The 20544-nt window shown below is 49.5% G+C and overlaps 1 protein-coding gene across 3 annotated transcripts in view; it reads left to right on the forward strand.

Moving 5' to 3' along the window:
• The window catches only part of LOC144943454 (partitioning defective 3 homolog B-like), a 98524-nt gene that overhangs the window by 30770 nt on the left and 47210 nt on the right, over nt 1-20544 (forward strand). For all 3 annotated transcript variants that reach the window (XM_078870885.1, XM_078870883.1, XM_078870884.1), the window contains exons 2-3: nt 8990-9091; nt 16914-17100. In XM_078870885.1, coding sequence (XP_078727011.1) covers nt 8990-9091; nt 16914-17100 — 289 coding nt within the window. The remainder of the gene's footprint in view (nt 1-8989; nt 9092-16913; nt 17101-20544) is intronic.

Consider the following 20544-nt stretch of genomic DNA (forward strand, 5'->3'; position numbering starts at 1 on the left):
ACACGACGTAGCAAGCGAGGGAGGGATTTGTATTGCTTTGTGGAAGCCTAGGGGGGGGGCGTCTGTGTTTTGGATTGGAACCTGAGACTTCCCCGCTGCAGAGGAGGCGAACGAGCGATCTGAGCAAACGCGCAAACCACGTGGCCAGAGCCCCTTTCCAGTACAGCGCTTTAAAACGCAGGAGGAGTGGTGTTTTTGTTTGTTTGTCTTTTTTTTGCGCCAGGAAACCCCCAAGACTGCGCCCCCTGGCTCTCTTGTCTCACAAAAGCCGGCGGAGTTGCTCCTTTTAAATAATTAATCCCGCGGACCACCGCGGAATAATTCATGAGGCCGTTCGTATCATTCGATTCTACACGGGCCGCTTGATTGAGCCTGCGGGACCCAACAATTGTAAATGGAGGTGCCTTGATTCGCGGAATCGTTTTAAATGGGGGCAGCGTTTATTTATTCTCAAAGCCGCGGTTTTTTTTGTTTGTTTGTTCGGCGAACGTGTGTCGGAGCGCGCAAGACCCGGGCCGTGTGTGTGCCCTGAGCCGCCGCCGTGAGAGACACCACCCCGCTGAGTCTGCGCGCCAGATCCCCTCGAGGAGTCGTTCCACTGACGCGGCGCAGCAAAACCCGAGCTGCGAGCGCGGTATCGGGCGGCAGCAGCTGCGTACGCGTGGCATTTTGTTTTAGCGCCTTTGAGCCACCGTGCGTATAATTAAAAACGATGACGGTCGTCGTTGTCATCGTCGCCGCCAGCAGCAGCAGCAGCAGCAAACATTGGCTATCCATTCCTGGACGAAGGTCTCCCCATGCCGTTGCCATTCTTCTGCCATCCCGTGGTCATTGACCGATTAATCAACTTGCAACCAAAGGGTCCCTGAACGGTTCAAGAACCGAGATGTCAATTAGCAGCATTTGTTGCTTCTGCAAAAATCAGTCGCTTGCCTCTGCAACACGCCGCACGACAGAAAAAGAGGGTTGCCATTCCTCATGGCCGTGCGATGCCGCAATTCGTCTCGCTCCGGCACGGGATCCTCTCTCGGCGCTCCATCTCCGTGGTGGACGACCACTCTCGGGCGCGTTCCCACCTTTGGCTGCCATTCCACTCGCAATGGTGCGTTCTGACTGCCCAACCGACTTTGCTCTGCTCAGCAGTCAGTGCAGTGTCTCTGATTTGCATTCGTCCTCCGATCCATCTGTCCCCCTCGGTGGCTCTGTGTCATTCAAAGTGTGCACCTCTCTCTCTCTCTCTCCACGCTTTTGTTGTGCATATCAGCTTTTGTTCCAATTTCTTTGTCAGCGCCCGTTGTTTCCGATCCATGCGTAAGAGCCCGCAGTGTGTACCGATTGAAAACTCTCTTCTTCAGGCACACTGCTATGCTGCTAGTCAATCGCCGTCCGATGATGCAACTGCAATGCAGTTCAGCTCGGTTGTGCAATTCACGAAGCAACCCACAGCCGCGTGTACCTCACAACCCCTAAAGTATTTTCTGTATTCTTTTCTCACGCCTTCATCACAGAATTGCCTTTGACCTAATATCTCCGGAATGCGCCCAATCTCGTCGGAAGAAAAAAGATAAGCGACCGGGTTTGAGCCCACATAGTTCTTGGATGAGAGGACCGCCATGCATGCCGGGTTCCTAAAAGGCAGGGGTCGGAAACCAAAACAACATGAAGAGCCATTTTATTTGAATTTGGTGAAAAATCCCAATATTTCAAGAGCCGCATTGCACGCACATGCGAGACGGTGGTCCTTAATAAATAACGCTACAAGGACCCAGTCCTTCATGAGCCGCTGGTTGTGACCCACGTTATAGGCGACTGCAGCTGCTGTGCTGAGCGGTGGTCAGCAGACGGCAAAGCTGAAACGTCAAATGCTGCACCCTTGCTTCCACGACTTATCGGTGGACATCTGTGAATAAGAGCTTCACAGCTCATCGGATTCCTCCAGTGTGAATAAAGATTCTGACTCTGCGCCCCACATTCGCCGCAGAGCGGCCTGCCGAGGAACCGTGCCGTGAAACTAGCGCCCACGAAGTGCACGGAATGGGGGGCCCTCCTCACCCAGCGGTGGATTGACAAAGAGAGGCGGGGAGAGACAAACTTTACACGCGCACGCATTTACGTGAACGTTATTCTCCTATTCCCACCCCCCACACCCTTCCCCCCCCCAAAAAAAAAAACTACCCGTACGGTTAAACCCAACTTAGCATTACACTCCCGAGTATTGTACCGCGAACACACGAGCATCTGTGGCACCGTGTGTGTGCGCGTGTGTGTGTGCGTGTTTGGTGAGCGGTGGCGCAGCGGTCAGCGCGCTGCGCTACGAAGCCCGGCGACCCGGGTTCGATTCCCGCTCGCGGCCAACCACCGCTGACGATTATCTGCACCGGTCGTGAGCCTCCCCTAGGTCGACTCGACCTCAAATGAGTACCTGGTGCGGTGTGTAAACATCGCCAGGCGTGGTGCTGGCCACCCACCCCCTCGTGTGCAGTTCCGGCCTTAATAGGTGCTCGCTAACAGCACTTGCCCCAACAGTCTGTTAAAGGCTATACGGGGGATCTTTGTCTTTGTTTGTTTAAATGCGCGCCGTCCGCCACTGTGGTGCTGCGATCCGTGCGACCCCCCCCCCCCCGTGCGACCCCCCCCCCCGTGCGACCCCCCCCCCCGTGCGACCCCCCCCCACGTGCGACCCCCCCCCCCTCGCTCGCTTGAATAGCGTCGAGGTGGCCTTGAACGTCACTGGCAACATTGCGAGCTACGGGGTGAGGGTAGGGGGGGGTGACATGACAATGATGTATTGTCAGGCAGTTCTCCCGCTTTTTTTCTGCTTGCTGAGCTACTTAAAACAGAGAGAGGAAATGCTTTGGCTGGCAACACAGAGTTGTCATTAGCCGTGCCGACCGACAAGACCTCGCCGCTAAAGAGTAGCCGCTCCGGGCAACGTTTTCTTTTTGTAATTTCCGATGATTTCAAGAGGACGCCACCCACACGCAATGAAGAAGGCCTTTAGCCGTATCCAGACTCGTACTTTTTTTGCGTTGAATGGGTGGGTGGGCCCCCCGAGGTGGGGTGGGGGTGTTGTGGGGGTGGGGTGGACCCCCCCGTGTGGCCCCCCCCCCTAATATGTCGTGATGGATCCTGCCGGATTTGTTTGACCCAGCCTGACCCTGCTGATTGTGACCTAGAAGGTCTGAACTTGACCAGGGTTTGATTGCTTAAACAAATGCTTCTTGATAACATTGGTAATAATCGGTCTGGAACGCCAATAATTAGAACGATGGACGAAAATATTTTGTTATTTATATGTGGAGAGACCGGATGGAGTTCCGCTTGTGCAATGTTTGTTTGCCTTCGCTTGTAGCTGGGGTGGATTGACTGAAAATATTTACCTCTTTCGTCAGTTGACAAACACCGCCTCGTAATATGCAAACACTTACATAAGAAGCCAACCGGTTGTGTGTGATGGACCAGACTTCAGAGGTGAGAGAGAGAGAAGGCAAAGACATTGCGAGACCAGACCACCGTTTGCAATGTTGGTGACTCAATTTTTTCAACAAAAGATTACGCATATGTTTACGTATACTGTCCACCCAGTATTTTCAGATCTATAGCAAATTCAAGCGATCAGTGCCTCCCTGCATAAGTAGATCGCTAAAAAAAACATTTTCTCTAACCTATTGTAGTAAAACAACTTCAGCTTTCGAATTTTCTGTTTCCGATTACGTTCGCTCGTCTTCGTGTCATGAGGAGAAATGCCAGTTTTAAAAGCCTTGCGGGGACGGCAGTGTGTGCTGGAACGGCCTGCGCAAGCATAATTCACAGAACTACTTCTGAAAGCTTTATGAGTGACATTTTTATATCCGCTCAGTAGCCCTGCTACAGATCAAAATACCTTCATTGCATGGCAGTCAAATCCACAGTGTTCATTCATTAAGCTGGAATATAGTAGCCAGATGTAATTGAACATGACGGAAGTAACTGTGCGGTCACTGGTGACGAGGCCGCCGAGTGCCCGGTTTGTGAACCTGGTGACCTGAGTGAGTTTGATTCCTGCTCATGGCCAACATGGGTGGAAAATGTATGAACAAGTCCTGGGCTTGGACCTCACCTAAGTCAATTCAGCCTTAAATTATTCCTTGGTGCAGTGTGTAAACATCAGCGCTGGGGAGACGAAGGGTGCGAGTGGCCTTAATCGCACCACACCCCCTCGTGTGACGTGCCGTCCTTCACAGGTGCTCGTTTCACAGGACAAGCCCCAACGGTTTGTTAAGGCAAATACGGAGGATCTTGTGTTTGCCAAAGCGTGTAACCGTGTGGTTTGTGTCCACAATGATACAAAAGCCCTGAAGTGTCGATGCTCCGTTGCGTAAAACACGACCATGCACACAAGATATTGAAATGATAGATCTGGTCATAAATGGTAAACCATGTTGGCTTACAAATGTGACTTTTGTTCGTCGTTCTTTACAGCGTTTAAGTCTGTAATGTCTCGCCCTACAATGCAGATAAAAAAAAAACCTGAAGTTGCCTGGCGAGCGTTGGCTCCTGAAAGATTTGTGACTGGCTGAGACAAGTGGTGCGAGATTCAACTCGCCTATGCCACTAGTTCCGACTGCAGTACAAACCAACTGTAGATGAAATCCTCACCAAGTTGTACAATACTGCCGCGAAGGATGCTCCTCATTCTCTTGTAAAATAGCTGGGAAACTGGCCAGTCGGGATCATTCATGCAACAAATCATAATGAATTCAAATTAAACAGAATCGCTGATGCATAATTAATGATGCTTACACGCGAGATGTCGGAAGTTTGGAACCGATCGTAGATGGAAACAGTTTGGCCAGTAATATAACTTTTGTTTACAGTCATTTCCAACATTGTAGTCTATAATGTCTTACCGTAAAATATAACAAAAAACTGGAGTGGTCTGGCCAGCGTTGGTTCGAGAAAGATTTGCACCTTGGCCAAGATTTGCGTCACGAGAGCTTTAGGTGGGCGCCATGGTGGTGAGATGTTAACTGCCTTGCCTGGTATACAGGAGGTCGTGGGTTCGATCCTGACCCCGATACCTGCTGTATATTTGGCATGTTCTCCCCGTGGTCGCGTGGATTTTTCTCCGGGTACTCCAGTTTTTCCCTCCACATTTAGAATCAACATCACGCGTTTAGAGTATTTGGCTGTTAGAAATTTCCACACGATAAGCCACGCCATTGAGCTATCATTTGTGGCCTGGTCCCTTCTGAAAAATAGCTATATAGCTCAGTGGGCCTTATCTCGTAAATAAAAAAAAAGAGTCTAGTGTATAGGTGAGTTTTTAGGCATCCATTTATCACGACTCAAATCTGCGCTAGCGCCGTTGCGGTTTGCGATCCAAATCCACGGAGATTGAAACCTCTTCCCTCCCACCCATCGCTCGTGCCCCCCCTCGCTATGCATCACGAACAATAAATAGTTCCGGATTCGCATAATTTCTCGAAAGCCCTGCCAACATGCCTGCATGTGTTTGATGCGGGTGCTAAGTCTGTTGCTGTTGTCGCTACTGTGCACACGGCGGTGTCAGGTGATTTTTACAGTGCTCCTTCCTGCCGTGCCGCTTATAAATGATTCAAAATGATTCACGCGGCCGGGCGGGCGGGGGAGTGACGCCAGGAGCAACGGGAGTCGTGGATGAAAGTGGGACGACGGGCACGGTTTGCTTTATAAGAGGATTCCTGAGCCCCTTTGGTCGTTGAAGCCAGGGAGACACCCCCCCACCCGTCTCCCCCCCCCCCCATCGAGTGATAGAACATCCTCTGAGTGGGATAAATTTACAGCTCCCTTATCTGGGAAACCAGAACATGGCTCGCTTCTTGGGAGAGCAGCGGGTCTCGCAGTCATGATGGGGACGGTTAAGTCAGCCCTCTTGTTATCATCATCGTCGTCATCACCGTCATCTTTCTGGAGTCGGTCAAGGGGCCTCAACAGTAGTTGTAGGAGTTAATCTTCTTGGTTCTTTCGGTAAAGTCACGTAGAATGGAAATAATAAAATAATAAAAATAAAACATAATACAATAATTCTCAAGACGTTTCGGCCACAATGCAAGGAGCCGTCCTCAGGTGGAGAACAGGTCTGTCGAGAAGACAGAGTCTGAATGACACACCCCAGGCTTGGATGGAGGGGGGAAGAGCGCCTTGACCTGTTCTCCACCTGAGGACGGCTGCTTGCGTTGTGGCCGATACGTCGTGAGAATTATTTTATTATGTTTTATTTTTATTATTTTATTATTTCCATTCAACGTGACCTTACCGAAAGAACCAAGAAGATGAAACCCTACAGTCACGAAAGCTTTAAATCGAAGTTGTAGAAGTTGTTGGTAAATATTTAATGTATATCACGTTCATAGTCCACTGCTGGATGAAGGTCCCCCCCCATACTGTGTGGGTCACGGGGGCTGTGTGACCATACTTCACCACTCGGCTCAGTGCTGATTGATGCAGGGTGAGGCCCAAGACATATTCGGATGTCGCTCCGCACTGATGTTAGCTTTGGCTGGGAATCGAACACCGGGGAATCACTCGATTTATAGTGCAAAGGTAGACAATTCTGGATTCCAGTCCCAATAGGTTTACATACTACACTCAAGTAATAGCCACTTCTTGTTTGTACTCATGATTACCCACATCCAACCGGTTGTGTCCGGGTTAGCGACCCAGAAAGTAATTCACGCATCCGGTACACCACACCCAGTTTACACCTCACTGTGGCTGTGGATACTTGTCATGTGCCTACTTGAGTTTACCAATGACCTGTTTAATATTAAGTGAAAAAATAGGCCACATCGCTAGAGTGACTGACATGTACGTCTGAAATCGTGGCATGGCCTGATAAAAAAGGTAAAAGTGCAGCCCTGAAATTACTTGTCTGCTAGCAGATGGGGTCCTCAACTTGAGGGTACTCTAAAGATCGCCTTCAGAGGGTATCTTGGCCTACTCTTCAACGCTGACCCGATGTCTTTAAAGAGTTGGGAGTACCCAAGATTGTACCCCACCGCACACAACCTGCCGATTGACTAACTGGTGTGCCCATTTATTCTCTCGGGTGAACAGAGGTAGGGGGACGGGCATTAGAAATAAACTTGCCCATTGTTTCAACTGCCATGCCAGGAGATTTGAACACGCAGCCTCTGGAATGCAAATGTAGTGTGCTGCCCACTATTACTGTGGCCCAGCATCCTTTACCCTCGCCCAGGTGAAAAATAACAACACCCGACAACATTGACGATAAAATTCGGCGATGGGACCGTGAGAGGGTGGCCCAGTCGCATGGGTGGCACCACGGCGGTGAGCTGTTAACTACCTCGCCTGGTATGCAGGAGGTCATGGGTTCGATCCCGACCCTGACGCCTGCTGTATATTTGGACTTTGCATGTTCTCCCCGTGGTTACGTGGATTTTTCTCCGGGTCCTCGGATTTTCCCCTCCAGATTTAGAATCGACGTGTGATTGGAGTATTTGGCTGCTATAAATTTCCACATGATGAGCAACTTCGTTGGGCCCAGTGAGGCCTTACCTGGTAAAATATAATTATAGTTTAAATAGTTCTAGGTTTGCTTCCACGAGAGGCCCCTGACGGCCCTCAGACAGGATTGTTGCTGCGCACCGCCCGACACAAATACGTGACCTTCTGGGCATGCGGGCGGAGCGACGCGGTTTTTTTTTTACTGCCCAGACAAAAGGCGGTGGTGATGAAAAGCCTGCTCGCCCGAAAAAAATGTATAAAGGGGAGGGGGGGGGAGACAGAGGAAAAAAACACACAAACACAAGGAAAATAATATACGGCGCTCATGGTGCTTGCCGCGCGGCAACGGGAGGGGAGATGGGGGGGGGGGGCTTCTGTGGCCGGGTAATGGGGAGGATTTGTAAGTGAAGGGCCCGAGTGGTAACCGGTAATGGTTGGAAGGCAGCGGTGTCAGGTGAAGTGTACCTGGATCTAATTTGCGCTCGCATGTGTTTGCGAGTATGGTATATTCTTCTTCTTGGTTCTTTCGGTAAAGTCACGTAGAAGGGAAATAATAAAATAATAAAAATAAAGCAATAAAATAATTCTCACGACGTTTCGGCCACAACGCAAGCAGCCGTCCTCAGGTGAAGACCAGGTCTGTCGGGGAGACAGCGTCTGAATGAAGTGGTATATTCTGTTTCGTTAGAGATAGTGTCCCGTACTTTTGCTGTCCGGATTTTAAAAAAACGCATAGGGAAAAAAAAATCTCTCTCGTCTTTATTACGCAGTATAAAATAATATGATGTTTTATTTTCGACATTATGATGGGGTATCTGCTCGGTTGATTCCAGGTGGTGATGGACAGGGAGCGGAGACAACTCTTGACAACTGAAATGTATGCATGTTGAACTTCTTTCGGAACCGTATGGAGCCAAGCGTGCGGAGGTGCTAAGAGGGCAGGCGAATTAACCGTTGTAGTTGGTGTGAACCCGGCGACCCGAGTTCAAATCCCCGCCACAGCCAACATTGCAGTCGTTGCTGTATCATGGTGTTCGTGGTTTTCCCAGCGTCGCAACAATCGTGACGGAGTTACCTTTGTCTCTGTTTCGACTAAAACCTTGTGAAACGGCTGCGCCTGTCGTCGTTGTGCTGTGGTGTTAGTTATTGTGTGTTGTTGTTGTTGTGCTGTTGTGGAGGTGGTTGGTGTTTGGGCTCTTGTCGTCCTGAACGAGTTGCTTGTCTCCGCGTCACAGTGTTGCCGATTTTCGGTATTGCTGCTTTTTGTGTTCAGTTTGTTGTCCTTCCCCACCCCCGCACCTCCGATTAGCACCGTTGGCTACGTACGGTGCAAAAAAATAAGTTCAACATACAATGCATACATCGCAACGTCGCCCGCCGGACTATTGTGGCCTCTGTCGCCGCTATTTCACTTTGCTTGCGGTATTGTTGTTGCTGTTGCGTGGAGGCGTCATCATGACGGAATTTCCTCCGTTCCCGCCCCCCCCCTCCGATGGCGCAGGACGCGAGCCACCCCGTGCTGGTGCAGTACCTGCAGCACGCCGACGGCGGGATCCTCGACTCCGACGACCGCCTCTGCGACATCTGCGATGACAAGGACAAGGTAACGGCCGCCCCACATACACCCCCCCCTCGCACCGGTTCACGAGTCGGCGTTGGAGAGGCCTCAGCAGGGCCACGTCGGCCCCCCCCCCCCCTGGTCGTGACCACACATCGTGCAGCAACAAAGATTCTGCCGATTGGAAACTTCAAACCTGGCGAAGGATAACGTCAGAGCCGTGTCAGGTTTGTTTGAGTGGTGAAATTTTTTTAAGTGGATGGTAGTCGGGACACAGTGTTATAGATGTGGAAGAAGATACCCTCCAAAGGTTGTCGGTTGTGTGCACGTCCTAATGTTACTCGTCTGGAAGTGAATGCATCACTATGCCACCACAAACAATTGCAGGAGAGTGCTTTGAAAAATAGTGGTCAGTTCAATCACTTCACTTTGATTTCCAAGTTCTATTTGAAAAAAAATCTAAACGTGCCGGTTTACCTAGAATGACTCTCGTAACTTTAAAAGCTTACGTTTCAAGAAAGTGACCAGGTCAGTTTGCCCCCACCCCCCTCCCACGGCAGCTTTTAACGGAGCAATGCGACGTCGCATTTTAGTTTTCGCAGGGATTTCCTCTGTCGGTGACGTAACTCGGATGTTTGTGGGATCGCCGCTCAATCTGCCCCCACACGGAGCGGTGTGGCCTTTCAAACGGCCAAATTCCTGCGCTGGAGTGTGGTTTGGGAGGACAAAAGCTCGGCCCACGTGTCTGCGGTTCGAGGGTGGTAAACTTTTTTTGCACGACACTCGCAAGCACAACCCCCGGTTCTAAACCTTCGTCAAAGCTCGCACGAGAGTGGGACACATGCGCAGGAAAAAAAACAATTCGGCAATCAAAAATGAAGGTGAAGGCGGCAATCCCTGCGTGGTGCTTTCTCGTGCCGCCGCTGGCGAAAGGACCTCCACTAGAGGGAGCTCTGGAGAGCTCCAAGCCTCCCCCCCGCGCCGCCCCCCGCTAGTGGTTATTTTGGCCTACTCTTCCACGCTGGCCAAGACGATTTGGCAGAGTTGGGAGTATCCCACACTTTTTACCCCACTGCACACTACCAGCCGATCGACTGACGGATCGCGCCCAGCCCAGTGCCACTGACCGTTGCAACCACGGCAGCGTACCCGTGCAGTCGTAAATATCCCGGTGGGAAAAAATTGCTTCCGATGAGTTAGAAACGATAAATGCCCCTCCCTTGATCGTTTTTTAGAAACAGAAAACCTTCAAAGTTTGCGTGCTTCACCCGAGCACAGCAGTTTTGGAATAACTGGCTTTTCCAGCCTTTGCTGTCTTTGTCGATGGAGCTAAGTGTGTGCGTGTGTGGTTGGGGGGGGATGAAAAGAAGAAGCATTTTTTGCTCTCTCAGTGAAATATGAAACGACCAGAAATATAAATAAGCAGGTATGGGCGCGCGCGTGTGCGTTTAATCACCAATAAAGAAGTGACGCGAACAAATACCATGTGTGTGTGTGAGTGTAGGGTTCATTTTCTGAATTTTGCCCTTTCATTTTCTGAAATTAATAATACAAGGAAAGAACTGTAAATCTCGCTAATTAAGTGCAGAAGCAGATCTTTGTGCTGTGTGTGTGTGTCTTCAGTCATTAGTAACTGGGCTGAGACCATCAAATCATGGTGCAGCTGAGAACCCCAGATTTTAAATCCAGGGTCGCCCAGCGGTGCCAGCTCGGCACTTCTTGACGTCAACGATTTCTGAACGGGTTATTGTGCTGTGACTTCGCTGTCTCGCACAGACGGACTCCCGCCCGCCCGCCCGCCCGCCCGCCTGCCCACGCCAGCTGAAATCCACACCTCCGAAACCAAAGCAGTGCGCGTGTGTGCACTCCGGTGTGTGCGAGACAGACGGGGAAACATTTTTACGCTTCAAAATTTTTATGAAAGCCTCCTCTCTCTCTTTCTCTTTCTCGCCGCTCCACCAGACGTGAAACCCGGCCTCCGTAACCCCTCGGCTGTAACTTTATTTCCGTTGGCTGCTGACCGCGCCGAATTTTTCTCGTGGAATAACACGGCAATTCGGGAGCCGAACAAGTTTGGGGCCAGAGCCAACGTTTCCACGATCGTTTCCTGTTGGGTGCACGGCACGTGGCTCAGCGTGGCTGTGGGGAGGCGTCGCCGAGAATCCAACCCCCAGCCCCCTACCCCCCCCTTCGTTATTGCGCCGTTTGTAGGTCCAGTGATGTGGTGCTGTGCTCGCCTTTAACCCAGCGGTAGTCGTATAAATTAGACACGGTGTGCGTGACGCCCCCAAGCAGCTGGTGGCCGGTGAGATGGTGCCGCCTCTAGAGACGTGGAACGGGAGGATGATGTTTGGGCAATCCTCAAAGGCAATCTTCGCCAAGCTGTAGGTTTGGTGCATCGATTTCTGCTGTTTTCAAGACAGGAATTCCGTTTTCTACGTGGGTTTCTTTAATATTCCAATTGGCTAAACATCCCAATGCGTGGCCCTTCTAAAAACAGACTCTCAAGCCTTTGGTTGATACAAATAAATGTCATAATGATTACATCTTGACTTAAAGCACGACTTGTTGAGCCACAAACACACATCATGGCTGAGGTAGAAAACAAACGGTTAAAGGATGGCTTGGGCAGTGGTGTGTAAGCAAAAACAACAAAAAAAACAGATCACGTTTGCTATTAACGCTGCCTTACAATAGGATAATATATAATCGGCTGACATTTCTGACAGTGGCCGTTCTGCAGAGCATAAAGAGATGGTTGGCAGTGAGATTGTCTGACTTATAACCGTAGATTGCATTTTGCACTTAGAACATCCATTGCTTAATTTTTTTCTTAAATCTACAGCCAGGCATCTGGCCTCCAAAATGCAGGAAACTTCCCCCTGTGCACACTCAGTGCAACGTGGTGACGATGACAACGTCATCAACGTCAACCCCGCTGTTGAAATATTCCTTGGACCTGGCACACCACTGCATCCAGTATGCCTATCGCTCTGCCTGTGGCTTCAAATAAGTCGTGTGCCATCACCTCCAGTCTTAAAAGCGACCCAAAAGATTTTCGGTGAGAAATGACGCCTGGAATCTGTCGATTTGATATCTTTTTTTTTACTTTGATCAATCGATGAAATAAAAAAAGTAGCTCTATTTGCATGTAGCTTTGTTAAATATGTGTTTTCCGAGGTCGCTGTCCTCAGATAGACCTACACATGTGTCCCTGGATGGATGAATCGATCATCTGGATATTTGGCAGTCGAGAGGGGCCCCCTTTGCTTTCACCAAGGTTGGGCTTTTTCTTTTGTCCGTTTGCGACTTTTGACCTTGGGGGGGGGGGGGGGGAGGCGAACAGGGCTGTTGGCCACGTTTGCCGTGGGAGAGGCTTACTTTTTTTGCCGGAGCGAGGCGGAGGGGCCCGTACGTTGACCGGCGGGGTGGGGGGGGGGCCTGCCAGGCGGTTCGCTTCCTGCCATCGGGCACCAACCGCGGGGTCGCCAGCGGGACCGGGTGAACGGCGGCTCGCGCAGAAGCCGTCGGAGCATTTGTAGTCGTCCCGCGTCTCCCCCACCGCCCGCCCCCCCCCCCCCCCCCGGAGTGATGGGCGACATGCGTGAAACTAAAAATACGGCGAAACAATTTCCAGCCTCCCACCGCTTGTATAAATCTCTCGCAATCCAATTGGAGGGGGGGGGGGGCACCAAGCCAGGTAATACAATGAAAGAGGTTTTCCTTTCTTTTATTTGATTTATTGGGTTGTTTTTTTACGACGTGTTTTTGTTTCTCTGTTGTAAATGTGGTTTATTTATTTTTCTATTTCCCCCCTCCCTCCCGTGTTTCCATTGCTTACAGCGCTACTAACGTATGCTTTGGCTATTGTCCAGTGTGTACGGTAGTGGTTGACAGCGACGTTTATTCATCTGGTTAATGTAGTTTAAGCAATTCTTCTAAGTTGTTAAATAAAACTCAACCTTATTATTTATTTCTAGTTGTAAACGTGAATGTATTTGTGCATACATTTTTCCTTGCATTTCCACCCAGATTCTAAGGGTACCCAATCTGCCCACGTACCTCCAAACCTACCCACAATACCTTACCCTGCCCGCTGTCCCGCAATCTCACTCACTCCTACCCAATGGACGTATTTGCTCGATGCGTCAAGGGAGACTAAACCGTTTTTAGGAATTGCAGACCCATTATCGCCTCCTTTCACACGCACATTAATTATTCACAACGATTATATTGAACTGAATATATGGCTAATTTATAGGCCAACCTGCCAAAAGTTAACAAGCTCGATTTGTTGAAGTTTTTTGTCCGATGAGGCCCCATTTTAATCGGATCCCAGCAAACACAAATGGATATTAAATGAAACTACACAAACACCACGTCTGATGACGACGATTAATTTTTGGGGAAAAAAATGTTACTTCACATATTTCAATCCTGAATTAATGAGGAGCCCCACACCCCTTCCCCTGCACCCAACCCGAGGCCAGCGCCTTCTTCCGTTGGCGCCACCCAGACACCTGGGTGTCTCCTACAACCGTTTCTTGTCTCCTCCCCCACCCCCTCGTCGTGCCAAAACCAACACCCTACTGCCCGCCTCATCCCCACGGAGACAATGGCCAGTTTGATCATCCGGCATTTTGGCCTGTGGCAGCCTCATTTTCTTGCCTGCCCAGGCTATGAGGCATGTCAGAAATGGTTGTCATTTTCACGATGGCTACATTCGACGTGCGGGTAGAAACATTCAAATAAATCCATCTTAGTCGTAACTCGGTCTTATAATAGAAAGGTATGCACAGCGCCGCGATCGCTGTGTTCTATTCCTGCATACGGCAATGTGTTCACGAGCTAAATACCGATATTGAGGTTTGCTAGCTACGACAAGAGGGCTTCAGGGAGATAGTTTGTGCGGTTTTTGCTTTTCCTACTTCGCTGAATGTGCGCCGACTACAGTGGGCTACTATATGGTCCGTAGTTTTGGGTTGCATGGCCACTTGTGGCTCGCCTTCAATTCCCCCAATCGAAGGGAGATGCGGACACGTTCTGCTGCGGTTGAGAGACGGCAGCCTTCCCGCAGTGGCCCACCTGTTACGTGGTTTCACGTGACCTTAAACATAACTTCACGGCGTCATTTCGGCAAATGCTTCGGGCGGTGGGCCCTTGGAGAGTGATTGTATGAAAGACCTCCCGAACAATGCAACCTGCTATGTGGTTGCGCTGTGGAGCGACCAGGTGATGATTGCAGGTATTGCCTCGGATTCTTGAATCCATCTTTGCATAGCTTTGCTCTGAAAACGTATTCATACATTTGGTAAAATCCATACCTCGTCAAAAAGTGTTGAGATTCAGCGAGGCTTTCCTGTGTACGGTATTTCAAAAAAAATACCTCTTATATAGCAGTGGTTAGACTTTTTTGTCAATTATATTTGTGCTTGTGTAATGACCGAAAATGACCCCATGCCAATGTGCAGCCTAACGGCTCGTTAGAAAAATAACCAAGGTCTCTGCTTGACCGAAAGAGGTCTCCGATTGACCAAAAGAGACCTCCACAGGGATTGGTCGGGGAGGTAGGCTTAAAGACATTGGAGGAAAAATGGGTTTGAACGAAAATAGGGTATCTGTTAGGGAAGAAGGATGAGGATTGGCTGAAGGAAAAAAACAAGGACAGGAAAGTTCGAGAGAGGGGGCTCAAAGAGGATAAAAGGGGGAGGATCACAAGGAGTTCGGGACGTTTGAGTGAAGGGACGAGCTACAAAATTAAGAACCAAGTTCAGGTCTTTAGTCATTGTGCCTTCAATAAAGTAGCTCCAAGTACTTCGTCGTCCGTGTCGTTTCACTTGTATTCCTGCATAAAAACAAAAAAATGGATTCCCCTTCATAGGCGGAAGGAATCGGACACTCTTGAACCTTGGACTTTTAATTTGAGCCGGGAGTGAAAAGCACGGATGGCAGGATTGGGGGAGGGAGTTCCAAACTTTTGGAGGAGGAGAGGAATCGATTCTTAACATCGAATCACAATGCAGAATCGTGACAATTATTTGAGGTACAATGATGACAAATCATTGTAGATACACCGCATCCGCACAAACCATGGCAGATGCGGATAATGTTAAAATAAAAAAAACTCTCCAGGAGTGTCTGCGACTGTGGTCATGCAGAACAGAGAGACCGTACAACGCATAACGACGCAAACCTCTGTCCACAAATACGAAGGAGGCATCGCAGCAATACACGCCGCTGCTCCCGACGCGATTGTCTGGCTTGACCACCATAATGTGAAATTGTCGCCGTTGTCGCCGTTGCTGTGCATCTACATGAGCAGCCGTACGAAATCGGGAACATTCTACAGACCTCGACTGTGTGCGTGCGATAGTACCAGCAGGTGTCACCCTGTGCTCGTGGGCTGGGGAACATTTGTGCTTCCAGGAAGTTCTACGTTTGCATTGCAGTGGTCACCTGCAGTGTTTCACCACAAGGTGGCAGCGCAGACCGCACGATATCAGTCAGGAGTGGCCTTTCTCTGTGCTATGAAGAAGGGCCCTTTTCTGAAACGTCGCCTGTTGTACATGTTTTTCTTTTCAGGCAGCAGTGTTATTGACGAATGTGCCGAGTTTTTTGTTTGTTCTTAATGATCCTTTTGCACCACTGCCAACGCTGCAGCAGCAGGATCACCAAAGAGTTGATTTTGGGGGTGCCGTGGTGGCGGGATGTTAACTACCTCACCTGTATGCAGGAGGTCGTGGGTTCGATCATAACCCTGACGCCTACTCTATATTTGGAGTTTGCATGTTTTCCCCGTGGTCGTGTGTATTTTTCTCCGGGTCCTCTGGTTTTTCCCTCCAAATTTAGATTCAACGTTCGTTTAGAGTATTTGGCTGCTATACATTTCTAGATGATAAACCACTTCGTTGGGCTACGATTTATGGCCAGGTGGTTTCTGACAAAAGAGCTATATAGCTCAGTGGGCCTTACCTTGACGGTTAGCGCCGATTTATTTACATGTGTGGCAATTTGATCAGTCCACTGCCGGATGTGGCCCTGCTCCCCCACACTGAGTGGGTCATAGGGGGTTATTGGGTCGTACTTCACCACGCTAGTCGGCGTGGGTTGGCAAAGGTGGTGGGCAGCTTAGAAGCGGGAGCATAGGAGTACAGCACAACGTTGGATTTTACTGCACCGCCCTGTTATGCCTAAAATGTAGCCCTGCAGCTTATGACACACCCAAGCACTAGCCAGGTGCATTCTGGGTGACTTGGTCATAGACATAGAAATATAAGGCATGCGTTCGGTTAAATGGACTTGCTTGAAAGTTTAGTAAACTACGGTAATTTATTTGTGAATGCCATATGTACATTGCACAATTGCTCATTGCTCCTTACCATTTCATGGAAGGCATTCAGTCTTAACAAACCATTAGCTAAGATTTACAAGTGCAGCCGCCACAATAATGCATTGCCCTTTTGACCTGGCTTTCCCATAAACTGCAGGAAGCACTTTTTTTGTTCTTGCATGAACCCTGTGGCCTTGATAAAAACATAATAACGCAATTTACAATGTGCACAATATCTTTCACGGACATAAATAACCGTGACCATGGCGCGGAGCTGAGCTCGGGGGCGCTTAAAAGCCAGGTGAGAGAAGTGCAGTCTCCTAAGTGTCCCTTCACAAGATGGCGAAGGTTGAACGCCGCTGCGAAAGTGCAGCGGGGGTCAATGACCAAGTTCCATGTAGAAACGACGCCTGCCAATGACGCTGCTGGTCCTCGGTGTCGAGAGGAGGTTGTGAGTCGCCAAAGACATTGGCGGAGATGTAATTTTGTACCCCAATCCCCCTGCCCCCCTTCCTGTTTTTTGTTCTGCTGCGTCAGCTGATCGCGGTGTATGAGGAGCCGGGGATGGGAGCCTCTGATGAGAGCCCGGCACCCCAGAGGCGGAGCTTCGCGGAGGCCACGTCTCCACTGAGCCCCCCATCTGACGCGTGGGCAGCGTCCGCCTTCCACCCGTACCGAGCCGACCTGGGCCAGGGCAGCGTGACGGCGAGCAACCTGCCCAGTGGTCAGCAGCAGCATCAGCAGCATCGTCGTTGTCATTATGATCATCATGCAGGAGCAACAGCAGCAGCATCATTATCAGCATCAAGGAGCATTGTTGTCACCATCGTCATCATCATCATCAGCATAATTGTTGCCATTAGTATTAAGCAGGTACAGCATCATCATCATCAGCCTCAAGCAGCATTTTTGTCACCATCACTGATAACATCATCATCATATGATCATTGAAATTATAATTACCAGTCACAGCACTATCATCATTATCATCATCGTCATGAGTAGCAGTAGCAATATAATCAGCATTTGATGTCATCATAAACAGCAGCATATATGCCGTCATTATCATGGTCACCATCAGCAAGTTACCGTGACCTTTGTCATCATTTACATTATCACGTTAAGACAATCTTCATCATCAGCTTTATCAACAGTAGGAAGAGTGACCACCATCATAAGCAGCAGCAACAGTGGCAGCATCATCGGCACCATCACCATCATCCTCGACTTGTCCGAGACTTACACCCAGTGTAGATTTTCCCATCGCATGGCCTCTCTGGCCCTGTAGCCACACGGGGACGGTGGTACCCGTTGAGGAGAGAGGGGGGCCCTGGCTTCGCTCGGGAACAACAGCTGGTTGTGAGATCTGATTTGAAAAACAATTTTGTAAAAATTTAATTTCCCACAATTGCATTTGGTTGGGGTGGCCAATTTAGCCGCGCCGGTGTCACAGCCACTCCACGACTACTGAAGTGAAAAACTACGCCCCAAAATCTAGTGCTTATCTGTTGCTTCTGAGGCTCCGATGGAAATTCCTCATTGCTATGGCAAGGACCAGTCTTATTTTTAGCATGGTGACTGTTTTCTCCCCCCCCCCCCAAGTTATATCTTTCAATGTCCTTTCTTTTTTACAAACACCCATTATATTTGCAACCTTCTTCGTACTCGTGTATCTTTCTACTGCGAAAGACTTAAACGCGAACGTTTACCTTGGCGCTAAGGCCAAAGTAAGTATCAGTACAACTCAAACAATACAATGACCTCTTACTGGAGGCCACTACGTTGCAACGCAATTCTGTGGAGCTAATGATTACATTCATCTACTCAAGAGCCTTGCTCAGCCTCAAGATTAGTTTTTCGAGGAAGAGTCCTGCCGCATCGGGATGTTCGACCTATTTGTACGAATGGGTGTTTTGGCTCGGAGAAACACCAGAGTGTCCCGAGAAAACCCACCAAGCATTTGAAATCACAATCAAAGCCGCACTGCAGAGAGATTCCAAAATCCACTGCTTTACTCCTGTCTCCTGGCTGTCTTCTATTCCCAAGCCCACAACACTTGTTTCATATTCTCAGGTGGTACTCTCGTCCAAGTATGAAGGAGGCTCAAGTCTGCTTTGGCTTCCAGGATCTCACAAGATCGGACGAATTCATGGTGCTTTGGTCGTTAGTTGCATTACAGGCAAAGGAGGGAAGGACTCCTAAGAGGACGTCCACTATGGAGATTGATCAATGGATCTGCTCTTGCTTGTACACGTGATGGACCAAATAGATTGTGGTGTGTCAAAGAACCACGAGAGGGATGGCGAATGCTTGGGGAGGCCTTAATCCAGCAGTGGATAGATCATGGCGGATGATATTGATGATGACAGTAAATACCATTCAGACAGAAGTATGTATACATGACCAGATGAGGTCCCATTGAGACGGATGGGTCTTTTTTCTATACGAAGCTTCATATGGGTCAGTTAAGACACATGGAAAATTTAGCAGCTGCTGGAAATCAAAATGTGAGCGCTAAACCCCCCCCCAACCAGGTGGCCCGGTGAGTTCACATCCTGGCTGTGAGGCTGGCTAGCTCACCCCAGAATCTCTACGTGGTTGATTAAGTCAGCAGTGGTTGTCCTCTAGCCAGACTCGTCCCTGCCATAGGAATGAGAAATTTCCACCACTGGCCCCCGGGGCTGAAAACATGATATGACCACCGCACTGCTTCAATGCTCATTTGAGTAGAAAACCACGTGACTTTTTCACTTGACAATCTCTACACCCCCCCCCTCCCCCCGGGCTCTGCGTGTGACCTGCATGCAGGATGTTGTTTGTATTAGCGTATTTTTTGAGGTGGGGGGGAGGGGGAATCACGGACGCGTGCGCCTGCCGCGCACGATCCACCGCCGGCCTTTGCCGTGTCTCCGTTTGGCCCGGGAGCGTGGCCGGCGTTCTTTGGAGCTTCCTTCCGTTTGCCGCGTTTTGAAAAATCTCCGAGCTTTTCCCGAGGACGGCTTAGCTCGGAAGAGAGCGGCGGCAGTGGCGGGAGGTGGTCTCGTTTGCAAATGAGGTTGGCGCGTGATGGATGTGAAATCCGGCGGGAGACGTAAACGGACCGTTGGAAGTCGCCTTCCTCCTCCATCTGCGCCCGATGGGGGTGAATGAGCGAGGTTGCCAATCGTCCGTAATTTTTGTTACGGACGAGTCAGAAAAAAATGTTGCCATTGTCGGTCATAAGTTAAGCAATATTGTCTGTGAAATATGCGAGAGATGTTTTTTTTTTATCGATTCACTGCTTTTACATTTTGCCTAAATAAGATAGGAGCTAGAAGTTTTTCCAGTCACTGCCCCCCCTCCATTTTGCCACATTATGCGTAAGACTAATTTTAATGTTGATTAGCCTTTGTTTTATGCAGTCCATTGGTGACCGGGCTGACACCAATGAACTCCGCCACACGTGGGAATGCATTTTAATCACAGTAGGCTGGCCTGGGATTGATCACAGGGTCTCGCTGGTGTCGGCTCAGCGCTCTAACCTCTGAGCTACCCGGTCACTTTGAATTCAGGAATCTTTTTTTTTTCCCCCCCCAATGTTTTGCTGAATGGTGATGCCTCTAGTGGCTGCAGGGGTCACATCGTCAGCTCTTCTAGGCTTAGGCTGGAAGGTGGCCAGAGTATAGCAGCACAGCAATGGATCCTTGTATCTATCTTTGCAGAGCTTTGAGTTGTTACACCATCAATATGCGTGTATTTTTTCCAAGTACTCCAGCGTCTCATTTCACAAAGCTAAGAACATCACTTCATCTAATTGGCTAAAACATCCCAATGCAGTAGGACCGTCTTGAAAGAAGAAAAATCACTCCTTAGACTCATCGGGGCTCTCCTGGATGAATGAAGGTCGTTCCAAAGATGAAATCAGAATACGATAACCTCAGTTGTAGGGTTTTTCAAACTTCAGAGCTTGACAGACCAGGGACCAACGCGACGGCATATAAAAGAAAGAAAAACAATCTCTGACAATATTTGGCGTCATCTGTAATCTTTCCCCGAACACCGAGAGAGGGATAACATTTAGCTCCGTGTCAATTGTCCAGGGGCTAGCGCCGCATTGTTTTGTCGGACAACACCGCGGCTCGGCTCGTCTCGTCCTGGCCAGTGGTCGTAATGTCACTGTTTTCTTTTC

Source organism: Lampetra fluviatilis, chromosome 31 (assembly GCF_964198595.1).
Source record: "Lampetra fluviatilis chromosome 31, kcLamFluv1.1, whole genome shotgun sequence".
NCBI classification, from domain to species: domain Eukaryota; kingdom Metazoa; phylum Chordata; class Hyperoartia; order Petromyzontiformes; family Petromyzontidae; genus Lampetra; species Lampetra fluviatilis.